Below are 24,931 nucleotides of genomic sequence, written 5' to 3' on the forward strand. Positions count from 1 at the left end.
AGGAGATGGAAGAGGTGTTTGTGTGACAATATGAACCGTATTGAGGTTTTACTGTTGTATATGTGTTCAACAGTGATGGGTTAACTTTCAACTTGACTGTAATCCAGTCATATTATGGCGCTGTAAGCTAACCAGTGAGAGCGTGAGGCTGGCAAGTTGATTTGGATAATAGAGTCTACTGCTGTATTGGGATTCGTCTGCCATAGAGAATCTTGTTTTTGTTGTGCTGAGATTTATCGGCCATGGAGAACCTTCTCAGGAATATATATTATATTGTGATCCGCATGTCTAACACGGGACTGGAGAGTTTGCCACCCTATACGTGAGTACAAGTGGTCAATTACCGTGTGTGGATTTGGGCCCTCGCGACTATATATACATATAGGCCATGTTTACTTGTTGATGACAGGAACGTTTTTTACAATATCATGGCCTCGTGTCGCGTTAGTGACTCGCGCGCGATCATGCTTACCTTTACGCGGAAGATTGATTCCTAGCATGAACTCTGTACTTTTGCTTATGTCCTACAGTTTAACTTTTCAAATGTACTTGTGTACATTACATTAAGTGCCCAGAATGTTCGGTCATTTGATTCTTACATATAATATATAGGTATTATACTATATGTATGTATATGTATATGTTGAAATGTATTTTGTAAATTAAACATTGTTGAATGTGTTATCAGCCTTTGATCTGATTGGTTTACACGTGTGTGTACTCTATGTAGTGCCTCTAAGTTGTACGTAAATTTACCCTTTCACTAACTGGCAGTTTCCGGCCGTAACAGGAAAATGGGGGCTCGTCCGGGATACCGTTTATGTTTATATATTATGCATATATAGATAATATGTATATTTTTTGTTAGTGGAATTTCTGTGTAAAACCAATCACTTTCAACCATGTTTAATGCAGAAGAATTCATGCAGAGTCCAACATTGGACAATTTAGCATTATTAAAGAAAGATGATTTGTTCTTGCTTGCTGGCCACTTAAACCTTGAGGTTCAATCTTCTATGAAAAAACAGAAAATTAAAGAAGTTGTAGTTAAATATTTTGTCGATAGTGGGATTTTTGAAGAAACCTTCTCAGATGCTATGGCTGACCCTGTGGGTAAGGTAATGGAAGCTTACAAGGCAAGGTCTTTAGAGCTTGAGTACCAGTTCAAGTGTGAGGAGATGAGAATGGAGAAAGAAAGAGAATTTGAGTTGAAATGTCAAATGGAGCGTGAGGAGAGAGATCATCAGATTAAAATGAAGGAATTAGATCTGGCTAGTGTTAGAACCCAGCCCATTCCCTCTCAGAGTTTTGGTTCGAGTCAGTTCGACGCGACTAAGAACATTAGACTTGTACCTAAATTTCAAGAAAAGGAAATCGACAAATATTTCTTGCACTTTGAAAAAGTTGCCTGTAGTTTAAAATGGCCTAAGGATGTATGGACAATCTTGTTACAAAGTGTTTTACTTGGTAAAGCAAGAGAAATTTTCTCTGTAATGCCTGTAGAGCTTAGTGGGGATTATGACTATGTTAAAGAGCGCATTTTAAAGGCATATGAGCTTGTGCCTGAAGCATATAGACAGAAATTTAGAAATGCTAGAAAACAAGCTGATCAGACACATGTAGAGTTTGCACGCGAGAAGACGCAGATGTTTGATAGATGGCTTCGATCAAAAGATATTGGTCATGATATTGAAAAACTTAGGGAACTTGTGTTAATGGAGGAATTTAAAAAGTGTGTGCATAATGATGTCAAAAGTCATTTAGATGAGCACAAGGTGGACACTTTGAATCAGGCAGCCATTATGGCTGATGATTATTCATTAACCCATAAGCTAAGTGCTAAGGTTAATTACAATACTCCAGTTAGTAGTCAAGCTTCCCATGTTACAGCTAGTTCTATCAATAAATCTACTAAGTCAGGTCAAGTTGACAAGTCTGTAAATCAGACTAACAATGTACATCAAAGTACTGAGAGTCCTGTAAGGGTAATGACATGCGCATATTGTAAAAAGAAAGGTCATATAATGTCTGACTGTTGGTCATTGAAGAAAAAGGAAGAGAGAAAGGCTAAAGGTGTACAGCCTAACGCGTGTACCGCTGTAATCCCAAAAAGGAAAACAGCTAAAACCATGAGCCTGGACAAACACTGTCCTACTAAATCTAAGTCTGTTATGGACAAGATGAAACCCTTTCTATCTCAGGGATATGTTTCCCCTGAAGGTGAAGATAACAATAGGATTCCTATTACAATCCTTAGAGACACAGGGTCTTGTCAATCTCTGTTTTTAGAAAGCGCTTTGCCTGTTTCGGAGAAAACTTATATGGGCGCTGACGTACTGGTCCAAGGCGTTGGGTCAGGATTTATACCCGCCCCGCTTCACCAGGTTTACCTTGAATCAGACTTGGTGTCCGGGCTTGTTCAAGTGGGCGTGTTGCCTACTCTTCCAATGGAAGGAGTATCATTACTCCTTGGTAATGATTTAGCAGGTGATAAAGTTATTGTTAACCCTATAGTAACTAACCAACCTGTTAGTGAATGTACAGAAAATGTATTCGTCCAACCAACAGGAATCTGTACTAGGGCAATGAGTGCTAAAATGTTAGAAAATGAAGATGAAACTTCTGTTGCTGAATCCAGTCCTACTCATAGTAAGGAAACATGTAATGGTAAAAGTTCCAAACTAGAAGAGCATGGTAGTTTAAACAAGGACGTGCTTAGTCGGGAGCACCTGATTTATGAGCAAAATAGGGATCCAGAATTATTATCCCTTAGAGATAAATCATTATCTGGGGAAGAAAGAGACAAAGTTCCTGTTTGTTATTTTGAAAAGGATGGTGTATTGATGAGGAAATGGAGACCTCCAGATGTAGGTGTGGAGGATGAGTGGGAGGTGGTGTATCAGATTGTGGTACCAAAGGTATATAGGGAGCAGGTAATGTCAATAGGTCACGACAGCCCTATGGCTGGGCATTTGGGTGTCACCAAAACTTATAATAGAGTTTTGACCCATTTTTTCTGGCCTAAGATGAAAAGTGATATAGCTCAGTACTGTAGATCTTGTCATATCTGTCAGGTTGTGGGAAAACCAAACCAAAAGATACCCTGTGCCCCTCTCCAACCCATACCAGCCTGCGATGAACCTTTTTCGCAAGTTATTATAGATTGTGTAGGTCCCCTACCTAAAACTAGGTCAGGAAATGAATACCTATTAACTGTGATGTGTGCATCGACAAGGTTCCCAGAAGCCATTCCTTTAAGGAATATAAAGGCTACCACTATAGTGTCAGCATTGACAAAATTCTTTACATTAGTTGGTTTGCCCAAATCTATACAGTCTGATCAGGGCTCAAATTTCATGTCTACTGTTTTTCAGCAGGTGATGTATCAGTTAGGTATCCAACAGTTCAAATCCAGTGCGTACCACCCAGAGTCCCAAGGGGCACTTAAACGTTTTCACCAAACTCTTAAAAATATGATACGCACCTACTGTTTGGAGTATGAAAAAGACTGGGACACTGGCATTCACATGCTATTGTTTTCGGCTCGTGAATCGGTTCAGGAATCCCTGGGCTATAGTCCATTTGAACTTGTATTTGGTCGTAAAGTCCGTGGACCTCTGAAACTTCTGAAAGAAAAATGGTTGGAAGAAAGCACTGATACCAACCTTCTAGAGTATGTCACCAATTTTAAACAAAAACTGGTCAGGGCTAGGGAAATAGCTAGTACAAATTTAAAGGCTAGTCAGAGGAAAATGAAAACTTGGTATGACAAAAATGCTCGGAGTCGAGTATTTGAACCTGGAGAAATGGTATTAGTTCTGTTACCGGTGCCAGGGCACTCCCTACAGGCTCGTTATCACGGACCTTATGAAGTAGAATGTAGAGTAGGAGAGCTGGATTATGTTGTTAAAACTCCAGGGCGTAGGAAAACTAAACAGCTATGTCATATCAATATGTTAAAGAAGTATGTTGGTCGAGATGACCCCATGAATACCAAAAGTGTTCCTTGTGCTATAGTAAACCCAGAAGTAGTGGAGAACAGTATTGATGATCAGGATATAGAACCTGATGATAGGGATTGTTCAGTTAGACTTAGGAACTCTGATGTTCTCTCAAACTTGGATACAAAGTTAGAACACCTGACAGTTGGTCAGAGAGAAGAGATGAAAGGTTTAATTAATGAGAACATACACCTGTTCCCAGATGTCCCTAATAAGACTACAGTATTGTTTCATGATGTTGATGTAGGGGAGGCAACTCCGATCAAGCAACATCCATATAGGCTTAACCCAGTTAAGGCTAAGATAATGAGTGATGAAATTCAGTACATGTTGGATAACGATATAATCGAACCTAGCCAAAGTGAATGGAGTTCTCCGTGTTTGCTAGTTCCTAAACCTGATAAGTCATTCCGGTTTTGTACTGACTTTCGTAAAGTTAATGCGGTTACTAAAACTGACTCTTTTCCTATGAAGAGGTTGCAAGATTGTATTGACAAAGTTGGTAGTGCAAAATATGTTACAAAATTTGACCTTCTTAAGGCTACTGGCAGGTCCCTTTAACGGAGCGAGCAAAGAATGTCTCCGCATTCGTAACTCCGACCGGTCTGTATCAATATAAGGTCATGCCCTTTGGCATGAGAAATGCCCCTGCCACTTTTCAGAGGCTAATGAACAAGATGATAGCTAACCTTGAGGGTACAGAGTGTTATATAGATGATGTAGTTATTTATAGTGACACTTGGGAGCAACATGTGAAACAAGTGAGTGCGTTCATGGAAAGAATGAGTGAGGCAAATCTGACAATCAATTTGGTCAAGAGTGAGCTTTGTTGTGCGACAGTTCAATATCTAGGTCATACTGTAGGTCTAGGTCAAGTAAAACCTGTACAGGCCAAGGTTGAAGCTATTGATAAATTTCCAATTCCTAGTAACAGAAAAGAAGTTATGAGATTTTTAGGCATGGCAGGATTTTATAGGAATTTTTGTCCAAATTTTTCTACTGTGGCTTATCCATTGACCAATCTACTTCAAAAGAATGTGAAGTTTAAGTGGAATGCAGAATGTCAAGTTTCCTTTGAGAAGATAAAGGCTATACTTACCAACAAACCAGTATTAGTAGCTCCTGATTTTGAAAAGCCCTTTACTATTGTTGTAGACGCTTGCGATATAGGTGTTGGAGCTGCTTTGACACAGAATGTTGATGATTTTGACCACCCTGTTAGTTACTTTTCAAAGAAACTTAATAAGCACCAGAGAAACTATTCTACGGTAGAAAAGGAGTGCTTAGGATTGGTTCTAGCAGTACAACATTTTGAATTATATGTAGGTGGATCTGCTTGTCCGATCACTATCTTAACTGATCATAATCCACTTACATTCCTCCAAAGGGTGAAGTATAAAAATCAAAGACTTTTAAGATGGGCTTTAAACCTGCAAGAGTTCAACCTGGATGTAAAACATGTTAAGGGAATAAACAACAAAGTTGCAGATGCTCTGTCTAGAGCAGGTATTTGAATATACCTTCTATGTTTCTGAATAATGTAATATATATTACACAGTATGTTTATATATAGATTCATTAGATGTTGAGGTATCATATATATATATATATACTATTTGATTTTTGCTTGTTATAATGTACTGATTATTGATATTACTATGTATAGTTTATACTTGCAAAGTTTTCATACAATTCAAACTTTGTTTTAAGGGGGGAAGTGTTATGTATACTAGAAATACATGGAGAGTATAAAACAAAATTCTATTATTTAAATTTGTACTTCATAAATGATGTAGTGTAAATTGTGTACTAGATATAAGTCTACAATGTGTTTCCGATAAGTGTATGAATCCGCGCTCCGCATTGGACGTGTGTGTATCTTTCTTTCAATCCGTGCTCCGCATCAGTATACATGGACTTATGGGAAAATCACGGGAAAAGTGCTGTAAGAGAAACGCGCGGCGATTCCTGGAGATGCTGAGCGTTCGCATGGCGAGTCAGGAGATGGAAGAGGTGTTTGTGTGACAATATGAACCGTATTGAGGTTTTACTGTTGTATATGTGTTCAACAGTGATGGGTTAACTTTCAACTTGACTGTAATCCAGTCATATTATGGCGCTGTAAGCTAACCAGTGAGAGCGTGAGGCTGGCAAGTTGATTTGGATAATAGAGTCTACTGCTGTATTGGGATTCGTCTGCCATAGAGAATCTTGTTTTTGTTGTGCTGAGATTTATCGGCCATGGAGAACCTTCTCAGGAAGTATATATTGTATTGTGATCCGCATGTCTGACAGAGTTTGCCACCCTATACGTGAGTACAAGTGGTCAATTACCGTGTGTGGATTTGGGCCCTCGCGACTATATATACATATAGGCCATGTTTACTTGTTGATGACTGGAACGTTTTACAATATCATGGCCTCGTGTCGCGTTAGTGACTCGCGCGCGATCATGCTTACCATTACGCGGAAGATTGATTCCTAGCATGAACTCTGTACTTTTACTTGTGTCCTACAGTTTAACTTTTCAAATGTACTTGTGTACATTACATTAAGTGCCCAGAATGTTCGGTCATTTGATTTTTACATATAATATATATGTATTATACTATATGTATGTATATGTATATGTTGAAATGTATTTTGTAAATTAAACATTGTTGAATGTGTTATCAGCCTTTGATCTGATTGGTTTACACGTGTGTGTACTCTATGTAGTGTCTCTAAGTTAGTACGTAAATTTACCCTTTCATTAACTTGCAGTTTCCGGCCGTAACAAGTACCCAAAGCCGTACCGTTTTGTTGAAGGTAATATTTAACATTTAAACAGAACACATTTCTCTCAGGAATAGTTTCCAAAGCATTCAGAATAAATTCATGATCAAAACGTTGAATGATAATTTCAGGATGTTTTCAACCAATATTTAATAGCTTTCAATACTAGGTCATTGGGAATCTTGACGTACAAACTTAAAACATCAAATATTACTAATTTTGAATGACGTATACGTAGCCTATGTTTTGGTAAATGTTTTTAAAAAATCAAGATCATCTCTTATGAAGATGTTGACGGAATTACAAATAGGTTTCAAAATCATATCGATTTAAGGACTGAAATGTTAGTAATTAGTTTTTCTACTATTAGATCCACTTTTTCTGCAATAGCAGGTGCTTGTATCAGTAGCTGATAGTCAGTCGATAACGTGATCTCAAGGAGAAATATGTCATGTCCTTGTTCGATATGACGTATTACATTAGATATGTTTATACCCCCTTGTTTTGCCTGGTAGATGCGTTAACCCTGGTTTCCTTGTTTAGGCAAGCAAGGCTTACCTTGACAATAGGTCAATATTGACAATATTGTACAATCAATAGAATGACAATACAAGGGACTAACTTAGTTAAATTAACATTGAGGATGTCTCCAACGATTAAAACGACACTTACCTTTCCAGAAATACCCTTACTTAGTTCATCTTCCTTAATTATGAAATGAATAACCCTTTTTAATGCACATGCACATGTACTGATTTTTTTTTTGCGATGTACAGTACAGCCTTCAAGGACTTTGCACAACCCACGTAACTTCCGTCATGAAAATTTAAATGCATGTACAGCACAGGTGTCCACAATATGCAATACCCCATTGCGTAACGTGCCATCGTCTGTTGTGGACTTCGGATAACGGAAACTAGATCCACGAGACACTAAGTGGTGTACATAGTTGAACTTGATATATAGTGGACAATACTTTTATGCAAGTGTGGAGTGGTCAAGCAATAAGGGGAGGGATAAACTATACAACTATAATTATTATACATTATAGTCCTTTATTTTCAATTGCCAGCAGTTCTTTGTGGTACACTATACCATTGTTTTACATCCTCTTTATTTCTTTACATTGATATCATATTCTTTCCAGGAAGAGAATTAGACGTTGGTGTATTTAAAAAATGGAAAAGGAAAATCCAGCTGCTAAAGGGGACGAACCAGAAATGGTTCACATGAACACGGACTCGGACATTCCACACAGTGAAAAGTCTTTCATAAGTGAACTGCAACATAGCAAGGAGACTAGATTCAAATTCACCAAGAGCTTGTTTCTCGCTTTGGCATCCATGATATTGGTTTGTACATATATACCCTAAATATCTAATTTGTATGCAATCATTAACTATATTCAGTGTCGGGTATACATTTTAAATGTACATTGCATATTAACAAAAAATAATTATTTCTTTACAGATAGTATTGGATGATTCTTTCAGTCTGATATACTTTGGTAATCTTGACTTTAAAATAAGTATCGCCAGCCAAAATTGATTTGTGAAATGAATTTTATCTCTATACATGTAACGGTATTAAATATCATAGCAAAGATTAGTCTTATACAATGTATTTTAGGGATGGACCAAAGGGCAGCTTGGACCAGCGTTCCTAGACTTATTGTTCATTACTGGAGACGATTTAAGACAGGATCTGGTTTTATGACGTCCTACTATGCAGGTCGTATGGTCGGCTCCATTTTGGCGGGTGTAATATATACAAAAGTTAACAAATATTTGATATTTGTTATTTCCATATCGGTTAACGGGGTCATTGTTGCTGCGATTCCTTGGTGCTTTCAGTACGAATTAATGGTAGGAGCCCATATCATACATGGTATCTCTGGAGGTGTCCTTGATGTCGGTACGTTGAGCTTCCTATTATTCACATCTGACTCATAATAATGGAAATAAGTTCATCTTTCATACCTTCAAGTTTACCCTGATTAATTTTTCATGTTTTTATTATCAGTATTGGTTGTCAAATAACGTGTTCTGAAAAAAACAAATGTGAAAATACTGTATCGTTATCAAGATACGCAAGATTTCCTTGAAAACCTTTACGGGAATCTGGTTCGATCTATATAGTGACCCATCTAGCAGATCACGACATAAAGTATGCAACAGCCCCCGTTAAGTTTACAGACAAATATGCGTGATTTTGAATATAGCCGTACAATAAAGTGAGATATCGCTCTATCTTAATTGTGATATTTTTACACTAGTAGATATGTAGTGTTTCATAGTTGGAACAATATTCTAATATGAAATGCTGGCAGGCTGGTCTGGAAAGTACGGAGACGGATTAATATAAGTTTTTAAAAAACTTGTTTCTGAATCCATTTCATGCTGTATTTTTTTTCTGATTGTGTCTACTTTTCATGTGTTACCAATGAATGAATAAAATAAAGTTTACATTAAAGTACTGGGAAATCGCGAGTACAGTACGTACCGACAAGACTACGGTGCAACGGTGCATTTTTTGAAATGGATTTTGATTTAATAATTTACGAAATTTGTGTAAGCAACAGGAGACAAAGAAGAACAATTGATATAATTCCCGCAACTTGTATCATACATTGTATAAGATTTCTATCCCGCATCGCTGGTCGCTGAATCTGGCCAGATTTTGAACGAGACTAGTGCTCGCGAACACGCTTTTTAAAGTTAATTCTCTCTCATTTCAAACATCAACCGATCCCTCCGCTACCGTTATTATGAGATGCATTGAGACATTGCTGCCTCCGATAAAGCAGCTGATAATAAATGATCTCAAAATAAACATCTGTGCTTTAAAATGTTAACATTTTTTCGAATAATTGTTATTGTGAGATCATTTTAGCATGATATTTTCAGTAAAGAAGGAGCATTTCCTATATGTATCTGACGTGATTAAAGAGACGTAATAGCTCAACTATTACTGCACTCCCTCTCCTACACACATACATACATTTTATTTGTAGGTTTATATCCGAGATATGCAATGTTTTTTTGAAAACATTCAGGGTAAGTCTGTTCATCCGAGTTAGTAAAAGAAAATTTAATTATGGTAAACTACCACTATTCATTTACAAGTAGGCTAGGGCACTTTCTCTCGGCTATCCTCACACTTGTGACTTCATAGATCGAAATCTACATGGACTTTTAGCCATGAAACAGCCCAAGTGCTGACTGCCTATAGACAGGCAGGCACATGCAGCTTGGTATGACGGCTCATATCTCGGGACCGACAATATGGTATTTCATTAAGCTTTTGATACTTTTTAATGTTAAAGCGATTGAATTCACATTTGAAATATCAAGAATCATTCAGGGTACATATTAAATCCTTTAGCATGGTATATTCATCGGGGCAGTTTCATAATCTACAATTTCTAAAAAGTAAAAACACCTAAAAAGAGATTAAAACATTTAAACCTGTCGTATTTCCCCCCTAATTGAATTTTATGTAATCACTGTAAAACGAAATACAAATTGATAAATATATCGATTTAAAATATCTTTTTTTTCATTTTAGCAATTACATCCGAGGCTATAACAATATGGGGACCTATCGCTAGAGGGCGCTCCTTTCTTCAGATGTTGTCTGCTTCATTCGCTATATCAGGATTACTGGCGCCCATTGCAACTGCGCCATTCTTACTGCAACCTTGTCTTGAACCCAACACAAGTCAGTCATTTATCAACTCGTCTATTAGAACATCTTGGGATGAAACAGCAACAACAGGAATGTCTCTGGATGTTAGAAATCACTCAAGTGCTAACCAGTTGAGAAGCCAAATGAATCAACAGGAGTCCCGTCTATATATAGCATTTTTCTTATCGTCAGGTATCGCGTTTCTTGTTGTCATACCATTTATAGTATTATTCTTTCAAGTCAGGTCCAAGCGGTGATGAAAGGCAAAGAAAAAACAAATTGGAATTCATAGGAAACCTACCGATACTAGTTAAGTGGTTACAAGTAATTAACATAGGAATATTTTCCTCATCCATAACAGGAGCCGACTATACATTTGGAGGGTACCTTTCTACGTTCTGTGTCCAATATCTGAATTGGACGAAGACAGCGGCTGCAATGTTGACGTCTGTTATATTTGGTTCTTCACTTGTAGGCCGATTGGGAGGAATTTTCATTGTTCGGAGATTTAAATCCCATACACTGATGTTGTTCGCTTCCTTGACGTATGTAGTAGGTTTTGTAGCAATGTATGTTAGTGCATGTGTCAGATTTAACCCTGGGATATGGTTGTCGGTTGGTCTTGTAGGATTTCCGTTTGGCTTTGTTTGGGCAGCATTTTACAGTTGGGTAAACGAGAACGTAATTCCAGTTTACGGCAAAGTCACCGCCTACATTTTAGTGGCGTCATTTTGCGGGGCCCTAGTGAGCCCGGTTTTGAATGGATACCTTATGGAGAACGTTTCTTTCCTATGGTACTGTTATCTGTGCTTTATCAAATCTGTTATTGCTACAATTGGTGTTATATTTGTGATAATGTATACCCGTTGTGCGATCAGTTCTAACGAGAAACACAATACTAGTAACACAAAAACAGTTACGGGGTAGAAATATGTCTGCTGTACATAAGAAATGACAGATATGTGCTCCTCCTCTACCGATCAGATGTTTTCGGCAGGGTCGTCTTCGATCAAAAAATAAAAATTACGTTTTTCAAAATTGAAATGTTGATTTGATATTCAATGTTTCCAATATAACGCAATTTCAAGCTTTTAATAATTTAATACAGTATTTCGAGATATACAGTTTTAGTTTCTACATCACGAATTCGATAGAGAATTTATTTGCTCGAACTTTATGAAATTTGCTCGATTTTCATTAATGCAAATTGGCGTAAATGGCTGGGTTTTGCATCGCCACATGTCTCTAGCTCGATTTGATATATATTTGCACTTTGAGCGTCGTCGATGGAACTGAACACTGCAAACGCCCTTATCTGTTCACGACGCTGAAAGTCCAATGGCCATATATTAAATATGAAGCATGATCAATGATGTGTATAACCGGTATAACAGATTGTTCAGTCTTTATTTCACTGAGTTTAGAAATGAAATCGCGCATGTGGGTTAATGTTGCATTTATAATTAAAAAGAACAAAAAACGTCATGTTTTAATATCAATTCAATATTTAATGCTTTCCCGGTTAGTTCTGTTTGTTTTCTTGATCGGGTTTTAATGTTAGGTGTCCAACGTCTTTATCGGGATGTTTTCGTCGTTCCTCGTGTTCTCGCGTGGTCACGTGACCGGCACGAAGGACTACATTAACACTTGGTCGGTAAATATGGCCAGGGTACCCGACCAACGTATTTTGTCGTACAAACAAATATGATACACTTATTCATCGTGCTAAGAAACTGAGAAAAAGTGCTGTACATTCTTCTATTTATTCAAGTATGGTTACATAACGGCGTTATAAACTGGTGTTAATTGAGGAAGTGCCGATTAATTGACTACTTTTTAAGTAATTTTGACGATGTTTGTCATTTTCGTAAGAATGTACAGCACTTTTCGTTGTTCTCATACAATTACTTTCACGCTCTTACCTGTTTCATAAGTATTGATTTAGGGTAGTCGGGTGCTCTAGGACGATTCATAGAGCAAGTGTTAATGTTCATTCTCCAATATTGGAACTCTTCAGTGTTTTAAGTATCGAAATCGGCATTAAAAAACGAACAAACGTTAATAAACGAATGCAATGGATCGTAATTAATTCAATTAATTATTAACAGATGATTTCCAAAGACATAAGGTATAGTTAGAAGTTTTCGGCTGTACACATGCAAGTTTGTAAATTCGTCAATGTGATAAAACCACCGTCCTCGCCGTTGCCATGACAGCCGATCGAAGCTGCGATTACGAATGCACTGACAAAGTGAAAGTTGAAGTATTTTTCGCAACATGCCGTTTAAACTTAAAATTATATTCACACCTCATATTGATTAGGGTTGTTTAATCATACCTGATCAATTGAATTATCAGAAAACTAACAAAAACACTAAAAAACACAGAATGAAGCCTTCCTGTCAGGCAGTGCAGACACAACGCGGGATCTGTAAACAATGTGACGTCATTGGAATGTACAAGCTGCAACAATGTACAACAATGTATATTTTACATGAATACACTAATGAGCAACAAAACGGGACGCAACATTAACCTACATGCGCGGCAGCAATTAAGATTAGTAAACGCGCTATCTACATTATAGAGGTATGTTAATGTAATACATTCAATCATTTATTGACATATGTAGAAATGTTGTTTAATTAATGCAATTATCCCTTGAATTGGGAGTGTTTGATGAAGGGGTATCTCCCTGCGAGAAGTCAGTAAATGTAAAACACACAACCTGCTTCACAAAAAAAAACCCAAAAAAACACAAACAAAAACAAAAGAAAAAAAACCAAAACAAAAAACAACAAACAAACAAAAAATCTGAATGAATAGCTTTGCTATACCGGACACGCAAAAGAAGAGACATATAAGGTTTCGGCCACTCAAATTTACTTCAGTACATACAAGTCACCACTTCCGCCCTTGGTTACTACAAATGTATAATAAGAATGCAAAATACGCGGGTAATATTAAGTACTACACTAACCATATATTCCTCTGTCTTTCTATGACTCGTCAGTGATGGCATGGGTTTGAACTGTTGATGCTAGTGTGGTAAAAGCGGAAAGAATTGAAATTGTAGAAAACTGTGGTTCAATATATATTTAAGTTTGGCAAATTAATTGAGTATTGTCTCTGAATTCAACAAACATGGCTGTCATTAAGAAATAATACGTAGGTATCATTGCAAACAAGTAGCACATGCCGGTAGTTTGATTATAATACTGTTCAATGGGATCCGTTTGAAGTTGTAGAATTATCTAATTGCATTTTAGGACTAAAGTAACAGCTGTTTGATGTAGTTTAATTATATTTTGGCTCTATTGTATTTTAACGCTCAGTTTTTATCGAACGGTTAACATACGTGGAAAACAGGTTTACGACGCATCAACACTTTTACATTAAACTTTGTCGATACTTCAAAGTAAGCAGAGGTCTTGGATAAATCTGACGTACCGACCAGAAACCACAGGTAGGTGTCAGGCTAATGAATTTGTGTGCTACTAAATTGTATATGAATGCGTTTCTGACAGTGCAAATGAAAACTATTACAATTGTCAATATTTGCAGCACGTCTTTGCTTACTGTACAGATAAAAAAAAATGTGTGGTTTCAAACTGAACTGTATTTTTAGCCATTGTATATAGTGCCAAATTAAGTACCATCCAATATTAGTACAAGGAATTTCAATTTCAATTTACATATATTAGATATCTGTGTATAGATTAAATATTTATATATAAACATAAATGTAGACATACCTTCTTGTAAACTGATCACAAAAATGATCCAAGTGAACTACTTCCCAGAAGGAAAACCGCTTAACATTACCTCCGAATACATAAAACATATGTATATTATGCATACTCCATTAAAATTGAAATGTTTAAATAATTGCTTGTTTAGTTATAACCGGGTACATAAACCGAGATTTACTGAAATTTGCATCTCAATGTTCACGTACCAGTTTTAAACAAGTAAACAGTATCCTTTCATGAGTCCTACCTTGGTCGGATGATGATTTGGTCCTTCCTTAGTATTTGAAAATCTTTTATCTTCAGATTTGTTGTTATAGAACAAGGTTATGGAAACTGGAATTGGAATACTGATTTCATGAAGTCATCACTATTGTTGAGCACTTTGAGATAGTGAGTAATAAGGACTGTGATAAGATTCGAATTACCACGTACATGTAGCTCTTAAAAATACAGGTGTATGATAGGATAACATGGATGATATATGATTTTCTTTTAATAAATAATATACAGGAGAAGAGAATAACAGTTGGCCAAATAATTTTCAAAACCTAACTGATTACTCATTAGGCAATATTCATCATTGCTATGTTAGAGCTGTATATCAAAAATAATTGAAATGATGTTATATCTCCTTTTATAATGTCTTTTTTTCATTTGGAACGAAAGTTTCCAATTACAATAATGTAAAAGTCGACTGCATCTGTGTGGGCATGGAAGCAGTCCAGACTTGGCGTAGTGATACATTGCGCACACTAAATGCTACACCGTACACAAAATGAAAAGAAACAGTATAGCCGTCGTAGTCCTGAAGACTTCACCTAAAAAGCTATTCTATCTGGAATTTTCGTCTCTTAAAATGGACATATCTTGTTTGAGAAGGGAAATACACATCCTGTAGTTAATTTTCATATAGTTTTATCAGTGGAACTGCTAATTGACGGCTTCAGTGACCTAAATGCTAGTGATGAAAAACGTTTGCTTAATATGGACTCGGAAGGATAACAACATTTAATCGCCAATCTTGTGAACGACACGCCCGACCTCACTCAAGCAGCAATTGAAGAGTAACCAAGAGTAGAAACTCCATACCATCAAATATATCCCGTAGGAACCGTCCTATACACGTAAAGGAAGAAAACCAAGGCAAACAAGACACTGAGCGTCTACCAACAAAACTATAGAGTCGTTTAAAACTAGGGAGTCGTTGGAATGTTTCTTATAATTTTAAGAAAACAAAGCTAAATAATTAGAAGTGTGTATTAGTTTGTATCAAGTTATTTTATGATTTCCAAACATTTTATTCTGTGACCTCGAACTTAGCTGTTCTTTGTATTGCGTTCAAGGAAGTATTAAGTTGGAAATTCAAAATCCTTTTTATGACTTAAAAATGAAATATGTATATCACAATTTAATGCTTGTTATGAATATTCAATGTCAATTCACTTTTTGTTTGTTTGCTGAGTTTATCGCGAAGTGAACAGTCAGGGCCATTTTAAGGCGGGGTCTACTTGTTAGTGGCTACCATACTAACCAACATACAGGAGACCGTCGCATGCCAGAAAATCAATTATGCTGAAGTTTCTTGCCAAAGGACACAACCATTACAGCCGACCCATTCTCACCTGCCCGAAAAGCACAAGTAGAGAGCCTCGAACCACCCACCTCAGACCTTCACCTGTGGCTACGTGGTCGGGGCTTTAACTGACTGAGCTATCGCGGCCCCTTTGGTCACAAAAAAATTGCTAAATAACATACAAATGCCAATAGGAACAGCAGTTTTACTTTTGATTGACAAGTCCTAACTTAAAATATGCATACACATGTACATGTATATCATTATCATAAGACGAAGACGAAGGACTATTGTAAGTATAAGAAGGTTTTGATCAGTGTATTTAGATGTACTACATAATATTGACATACATTGAAGTTAAATAATGGTAAAGTGGATAACTTTACAATTATAAACAAATGAATGATCCCTGATTATACATTTTAAACAGAAAATCTAGTTTTACCATCATCCATATTTCTGTAATATGCATTTACTGTAGTTTATAGCATATCGACAAGGTACCTCATTACTTATCTCCAGGACTGAACGTTGATGTACTACGTACACGAAATAGGACTGGTACTATGCGATGACTAGGGGTCGTATCAAAAGAGACGCACATGTGCATATCAGTTTCCGACACCTTATTAAAGCGAATCTATATGTTATCCATGGAATTAGATATACATATATTGTATATAAATAGGGAGCTCCGGTGGCACAGCAGTAACACACTTGCCTTTCACATAGGCGGCGGTGTTCGATTCCCTAATCGGACGTAAACAGGGTTATCTGCCCGACCGCGTGACTTTTCTCCAGGTACTCCAGTTTCCCCCCTACAGGTAGACATGTAATAAACATCTATTTCGTTAAACCGTGTCTGATCATATACATAAGCGAAGTCGAATACTGGCACTCTGAAATCCGACACCATCGTATACGCGTGTTCTTCTTTTTTGTTTTTGTTTTTATCTTATGTAACATTTCAGGCATAAATCATGAAGGACCTGCTGATATTACTGATTTCAGTATTTTGGACACGTTTCTCTATATAACGCTGTTACAGCCTTTCAAAAACCAGGCACCTATGCATGTGTATGTATTATAATATCAATGTACAGTGATATTAACTACTTTGTCATGTTATTGTGTTTTCACGTCTTTAAACTTTTAATCTCAACTTCATGACGTACTGAGGCGGAGGCTAAATGTGTTTACAACAAATTGATGTGTCGACGCTTAATGTTTCCTTAAGAATGGAACTGTCTTGTATGGTACTTGTAAACATGATCTGGCTTTCAAATAGGTCATAAATACCATACAAAAACAATTCAACGCTTATATTTACATTTCTCTTGTTAAAAGAAAAAAAATTTTTCTAAAAGATCATATTTAAAATTCATAATTCCAATACCAACCAAGAGACAACACAATTTTGGTCGATAGATGGAACAGCCGGAATAAGGTCGCATGCGATTGGCAAACAAAATAGTATATTGTACATTTGAAATTTAATAAACATTTCAATTTTGTTTTACATTTTATTATCAATATAATGCACACATGTTTTCATAATATTTAATGTAGACAAAATAATTTCCCGTTGAAACTTTTAACAATATTTTGATTTCTGCATTGGATAAATTGTAGTTCCAGTGTGAGTTGTATAAATACCTGAGAATTGTGTCACGTGATGGATGACTTTTAAACATACATCAACGACATAGCTCTCAAACAGATATGTATATATCCACTAACAACACATAATATACTATTGTCTAATAGACACTGGTGCACACATTTACTCTACAGAAGTGATTTTTTAGCCTACCCTTGTTGTATAACATGCGTAAGTCTACGCCCCTAGAAAAAGACATGATCTAGATAATACCATATAGCGGGAAATTTTAGCGGGGCTTTAATTTGGCGATTTGACGGGTCCGTATATAGATCGCCAAAATTTAACCCGTCAAATTTTAACACCGCCAATTAAAAAGACGCGAAAATCTCAATTTCGCAAATAGTTTCCGTTCCGACCGCCATTTACCTTTGGTAACTTCCGAGAGTAACGACTGGTGCATAACGTTGGTTGTTGACTGGCAACTGTCGGCCAAAATGCCGATAGGTACGAACAGCTAGTCAACAACTACTCACGATACATGTATAGCGATACAAGTATGACATATATCGCATCATAATTAATCTTTATCATAACAAAGCCATCTACCCATACCATTCAATGAACTGATGTTAACACTTTACCTGTAGACTCATTGTTTAACTTACCTGTACGTATACACATCATACAATAAATGACCACGGCGATATCATACGGTTGATTAAATTCTCTTTGTTTGTTGCTTTTGCTCATACTCATATCAACACTAATTTGTCAAATCTACATGTATGTGTTCGTCTGATTTTTTTTGGTAATAGAGACAGAGGATCCAAAATACACAACACACTTAATCAACATGGATAGGATGTATGGGCGTAACATAATTATTTATATATATCGGTAGGTAATATATATGCTCAATTCCAAATTAAAAACCCTAGATTTAAGGGAAATCGCTGAATTTTAACCCGCCAAAATTTAACTTTCAGCTTTCATGACCAAATCGCCAAATTTTATGACCGCTCAAATTTCCCGCTACACAGTAAGTTCTGAATTTGTGAAATGTGGTTGGCTTATTTCATATGAGGACAATCAGAAATATGCACTTTTGCTACGACTCCAGGAATTGCATAGTACGCATCCGTGTACGAGTACGTAGGATGTCTGCGCCCAGAACTGGAAATGTCTTTTGGGAAATACATCATATCTATGTTCAATATTATGTTCGAAATGTCGGTTGCGCATTGTTATGCCTGGCGGTACTTTCGTCATCACCCTTGTTTTCATTCTAAGGACGTGACATATCATTGGTTTAAGCTAGGCAGCTTTTCATTGGGGAAATTTCCGACGAATTAAAACTCACTTACTTTCTCAAAGCAACGTGTCTTGAATATATATATTTCTTACTCATTCAATAAACTCAATATAACACAAAGGCCTTGTACTATATCGTTTGTGTAATGTCCATTTTCAGTTTACCGTTGAACTACTATGTTTGCTGTTATATAATCTCTCCATTCACTGACATTAATACGATATCACGATTTTCTTTCTAACAGGTAGTGTATACGTTGATGAAATAGCCAATGAAGGAGGAAAATAAAAATAGCAACGGGGACGAACCGGAACTGGTTCACCTAAACACGGATTCAGACATTCCAAACCGTCAGATGTCTTTCATAACTGAACTAAAGCATTGCAAAGAAACTAGATTCAAGTTCACCAATAGCTTGTTTGTGGCTTTGGCATTCATGATATTGGTTTGTATATGTCATTTCATGTCATCCCCCTGAACACAATATGTTTCAGTCATCGTATCCAACGTAATACCGACATTTTAGTTTGTGCTCTGCTTGAAGACGCATACGGGAATCCGACCCTTATCAAAACCCATGAAATTATCACACTTGCATGCACTCAAACACTGGCCGTCCACGTAAACACGCTTGCAATAAGTAGTCCCCATCGCTCACGTGATCTAATCGATCACGTGAATAACAACGCACTTACCTGTGATCATACCAGAGAAAAGAAGATGATCAGTACCTCTGAGCTATCTTCCAAATTCCTCTCAAAATGAAATTCGCACACGAATGATAAGAGACAAATAATGTATAGGTCCAAAATAGTTCATCTCATTTCAAAATCGTGCATATCATGGCCACGCGCTGTCAAAGAAGCGCTTAGAAAATGTAGTATAAACAAGTAAATGTCACTACCGCATGTCTTTGCATTTGCTTGAGTTGTCTGTTCACTCACGAAAGCTTTAAGATAAGAATAAACAGCTAAAGTATGTAAGAGCACAAAGTATCATGTTATGCTATGAGCTATTACGTATTTTTCTCATCATTTTAATTTATATCCCATATACATCATTGGTAGCCCTTACGGAGGGTGGTGGTGGGATTAAGAACGGCCATAGTGTGCAATTCATTGTTTTATACTACTCATGGACGTTTATATAGGAGGCGGATACGGGTATACGTCTCCAAGAAGAGCACACACTAAAATGTTGGAACCTCCCTAGATACAATTACCGGAACCTACTGTAATCACTATGGATTGGTATCACAGGAATGATTACTGAATGCTGAAACTTCGTAAATACATATACATAGAAAATATCAAAAATGGCAAAATACAAGTCAATAAATACAAAAAATATTAAAAAGAAAGAAAAAATTTGCTTATATATAATCGCAATCTCAATTAGACGTTTTTTAACTGGCATTATTATCAGGTTTAAGAAAAGAACGAATACGCAACTTCAAGTGATATCATTGGTAAAGTTGAAAAAAATTATGGGATTGGATATTATTTCAGTCGGACATTCTTGATTACATATAAAATTATAAAAACAACGAAAATTTATGCACAACGAAGCCTTCAGGTTATACATTATACACGTTTGTATAGTATATTTAATATGGTAATATCCTATAATTCCTATGATTTGTAGGGATGGACCAAAGGGCAGCTTGGACCAGCATTCCTAGACTTACTGTTCATTACTGGTGCAGATTTAAAGACAGGATCTGGTTTTATGACGTCTTACTACGCCGGACGCATGGTTGGCTCCATTTTGGCGGGTGTAATATATTCAAAAGTTAACAAATATTTGATATTTGTCATTTCCATATTGGTTAACGGGATCATTGTTGCCGCGATTCCTTGGTGCTTTCAGTACGAATTAATGGTCGGAGCCCATATCATACATGGTATCTCTGGAGGTGTCCTTGATGTGGGTAAGTTGAACTTTCTTACAATTTACATGTTTCAGTGATTTACAAAAGATAATTGAAATCATCTTTGATATATAGATATATTGTGCTTAAAATTATAATGATACAATAAAAGACAAAACTTTCGTGGAAGAAATTTTGATGATTCTTACGACAACTGGACAAATAGAGTATAAAAGAGTAAAAAGGGAAAAGAAAACCGGGAAAATAGTATTAATCAAAACATTCAAACCTTTCCTATGATCTGATTAATTCATGAAAAAGATAAATTTATGATAGTTTTTTTCAGCTGTTATAACCGAGGCTATAACAATATGGGGACCTACCGCTAGAGGGCGCGCCTTTCTTCAGATATTGTCTGCTTCATTCGCTATATCAGGATTACTGGCACCCATTGCAACTGCGCCATTTTTACTGCAACCTCGTCTTGATCTCAACGCGAATCAGTCATTTAACAATTCCTCTTTTGTAACATCCGGGTATGAAATATCAACAGCAGGACTGTCATTACATATTAAAAATTATTCAAGTGACGTCAACCAGTGGAGAAGCCAAATGAATCAACAAGAGTCCCGTCTATATATAGCATTTTTCTTATCATCAGGTATCGCGTTTCTTGTTGTCATACCATTTATAGTATTATTCTGCAAGTCAGGTCCAAGCGGTAATGAAAGACGGAGAAAAAACAAGTTGGAATTCATTGGAAACCTACCATCATTAGTTAAGTGGTTACAAGTCATCAACATAGGTATATTTGCCTCAGCCATAACAGGAATCGACCACACTTTTGGAGGGTACCTTTCTGCTTTCTGTGTCCAATATCTGAAGTGGACGAAGACAGCGGCTGCAATGTTGACGTCTGTTGTATTTGGTTCTTCACTTGTAGGCCGATTGGGAGGAATTTTCATTGTTCACATATTTAAATCCCATACACTGATGTTGTTTGCTTCTATGACGTGTATAGTAGGCTTTATAGCAATGTATGTTAGTGCATGTGTCAGATTTAACGCTGGGATATGGTTGTCGGTTGGTCTTATAGGAATTCCGTTTGGTATTCTGTATCCAGTATTCTTGAGTTGGGTAAACGAAAACGTATTTCCAGTTTACGGCAAAGTCACCGCCTACATTTTAGTTACGTCTTTTTGTGGGACCATGGTGAGCCCGGTTTTGATTGGATACCTTATGGAGAATGTATCCCTCCTGTGGTTCTGTTATTTGTGCTTTATCAAATCTGTTATTGTTTCTATTAGTGTTATATTTATGATAGTATACACCCGTTGTATGATCAATTCTAACGAGAGACACAATGACAGTAAACAGTAACGGAATAGGAATAGGTCTGCTACATGTAAAACGCACTGTATCACATTATAAGAATTGACAGATGTGTACTCCACCCCATCGATCAGATGCTTTCTGTGTTGTCGTTGGCTTAAGGGATAGAAAGTATGGTTCTCACAATGGAAAGGTTGAATCGATATTCATCATTTTGAATGCAACGATTTTCGTGAATGCTTTTAAAAATCAACACAGGATTTTGAGAGATGCAGGTTGATGAAGTTTTAGGATCTATATTAAAGTTCCCTGTGGAATATATTTCCTTCCACGATATGAATTTGGCATGCCCGGACTTTATTGTTTTCAATTTGTGTAAATGGTCGTGACTTTCATTGCCACATGTCCGCAGCCGGATTTGATCTTTATTTGCACGTTTGGTGGCGACGATGTAGGCCTCGCTGAAAGTTTTAATTTACATAATTTAATATGAAGCATGATTAAATATGTTTATAATCTGTAAAACAGATCGTTCAGTCTTTTATTTTTGCCAGAATCTACTCGAATTTTCATCCATAAATTACAATATGTAAGCAAATCTACAAACACACGTATGTTTAAAGAAAGGAGAAAACTTACCAAAGCGAAAACATCACCAGTCAACAGTATTTTATATGTTGCACCGGTTTTTTTATCAAACGGGTTTTGTCGAGTGCTCGTAAATAGAAGCAAATACTTTCCTCGTGAATTTATTACTCAATATTTTTCACCGTTTACTTGCAGAAAGTTTTCTTCCAGCCGCAATTATACAATTATCACAGTATCATTTGTCCTCACACTAAATTCGTACTCAAACGCCCATTACTTAGCTCAATCTTGTATGGAGTTAGTTACTGTCCCAGTGCAAAATTGAGTGATCGTCGCAGTACTAACGGAATACATATTTTAATTTAATGTTGAATGAGCACAAAATTCATTGTAACGAATATTAAAAATAGAATCAGCAGCAACAACAAGAAACACGCCATCTTCTGTATATATATGTATGTTACATGTACTAAATTCTAATATTAAATGACATATTTAGAAAGGTTATTTTATTAATACAATGGTCACTAAAGTTTAAAGCGAAAGTGTGGCAAATGAGTTTCTTACTGCGAGAGGTCTGTTTATGTATAACAAACAACCTGCTTAACAAAAACAGGTTATGTAATTTCATTAATAGATGTATTTTGAACCAAAAGAAAAAGAGAAGAAATCTGAAAGAACAACTTTGCATTATCAGATGTGTAAAGGAAGAGAATATAAGTTTTTGGCCACTATTGCTTGCTTAAGTATAAATAAGTCAACACGTAAGACACTGGATAATCTGTGAGACTATTTTAATAAGAATAGAAGATACTTGCCGGTAAGATTGAGTACTTCATATTGTATATGACTAATTATAATTAGACTGACCATACAACTCTTCCATCTTTCAAGGACTCAATAGTGATGGTAACGGGTTCAAATGCTAATGTATGATTTGTAAAAGCGGGGTGAATTTTAAAAATTATTCAGAGGAAATTGAACTGCGGCGAAACTCATTGTAAAATTTAGAAATGAAGATTAGAAGTGCCTCTCTTCATCACAATCATGTTTAATTTTCAACATCCACGGTTGTTATTAAGAAATAACACCTAGGTATCAATATAACAAAGTACATGTGTAGTATCTGCTGATTGTTTCATCGATTAGAATACTGTTCAACGGGATTAGGTTGTTTAGTTGCAATTGTTTAATTGTATTTTAGTTCCCATGTAAAAGCTAATTGATTCAGTTAAATTGTTTTGGCTCAAGTGTATAGCTTTCAGTTTGTATTGAAAAGTGTTAATATACCTGGAAACAGTGGTTTACGGCGTATCAACAAGTCTACATTCTACTTCGTCGATACTTCAAAGTAAACAGATACATTGGATAAATCTGCCGTCTGAATCGGAAACCAGTGGTAAGTAGAAGGTTGATGAATTTGTGTGCCGCCATTTTTTTCTGACAGTGTAGCGAAAACAAAAAACAAAACAAAACAAAACAAACAAACAAAAACAAAAAACAAAAAAACTAACCAACTATCCAAATTGTAAATATGTGTAGCACGTCATTGCTTACCGTAAAGATAATAAATAGAGAATATCTAATATTGTCTTCAGTGATACCAAATATATTTCAGACATGTGGCTAACATTTAGATTTTCTTCACCCGTGATACGCACTCGTGAAATATATTTGGTATTACTGAAGATACTGTTCGATATTCTGTTTATTACATTTTCTAGTAAAATCTACTCGGGCAAGTTATCCCATTGTCGTTTGTAGGCAGTGCTTTGTTTGGTCAATTTAGAAAAATAGAATGAATGATTTTCGATATTTCACTGCTAAAAATATCATAAAATCGCGGGGTTTTCAATTTAAATGTATTACGGTCATTGTATGTAGGACGACATTAAATACTCATCAAATATTAATACCCAGTGATTCAAAATCAATTTACTTATACAATGTATCTGACAATTTATATCTAAATATAGACATACAGATACAGACATTCTTAGTTTTCGCCTGTTAAATAACCCCCAAAACGATGCTTCGATCAAACTGATTCCAGTGAACTAGCTCCCAGTAAGTAAAACCGCGAAATATTGGTTATGAAAATTAAACATCTGTAAGGTACGTGTAAATGACGTGTTTATGACAAAAAATAAAATAATAGGGAGCCCTAGGCGTACTCGTCTGATATATTGGTAGAAACCTCAAAAGGAGGGAGGGAGTAAATTTAGCCACATATGCAGCTGCATTGAAGCTGTTAGTGAAAAGGGCCTTCCCCAAGTACAATGATGTTGCCAGAGGGGATGTGGAGGACGGGGTCATTCTAGTAGGGAATGTCCGAATTCTTTGAACTAGGAGGTCGCCGATACTGAGAAGGGTGCGGTACTGGCTGTATCATTGATTGATATCTCATCAAATGTTGAGGTGCTGTTTGATGGCTACAC

The 24,931-nt window shown here is 36.3% G+C and overlaps 1 protein-coding gene across 1 annotated transcript; it reads left to right on the top strand.

The window, feature by feature from the left end:
• The first annotated feature begins 902 nt into the window (after nucleotides 1-902).
• Nucleotides 903-4,562, top strand: LOC117343336. The gene has a single exon (XM_033905677.1). The coding sequence runs from the start codon at nucleotides 903-905 to the stop codon at nucleotides 4,560-4,562; it is 3,660 nt and encodes a 1,219-aa protein (XP_033761568.1).
• The last annotated feature ends 20,369 nt before the right edge of the window (nucleotides 4,563-24,931 follow it).

Source organism: Pecten maximus, chromosome 15 (assembly GCF_902652985.1).
Source record: "Pecten maximus chromosome 15, xPecMax1.1, whole genome shotgun sequence".
NCBI lineage: Eukaryota > Metazoa > Mollusca > Bivalvia > Pectinida > Pectinidae > Pecten > Pecten maximus.

Coding starts and splice junctions, on each gene's coding strand:
- LOC117343336 (XM_033905677.1), top strand. CDS start 903: ATGTTTAATGCAGAAGAATTCATGCAGAGTCCAACATTGGACAATTTA.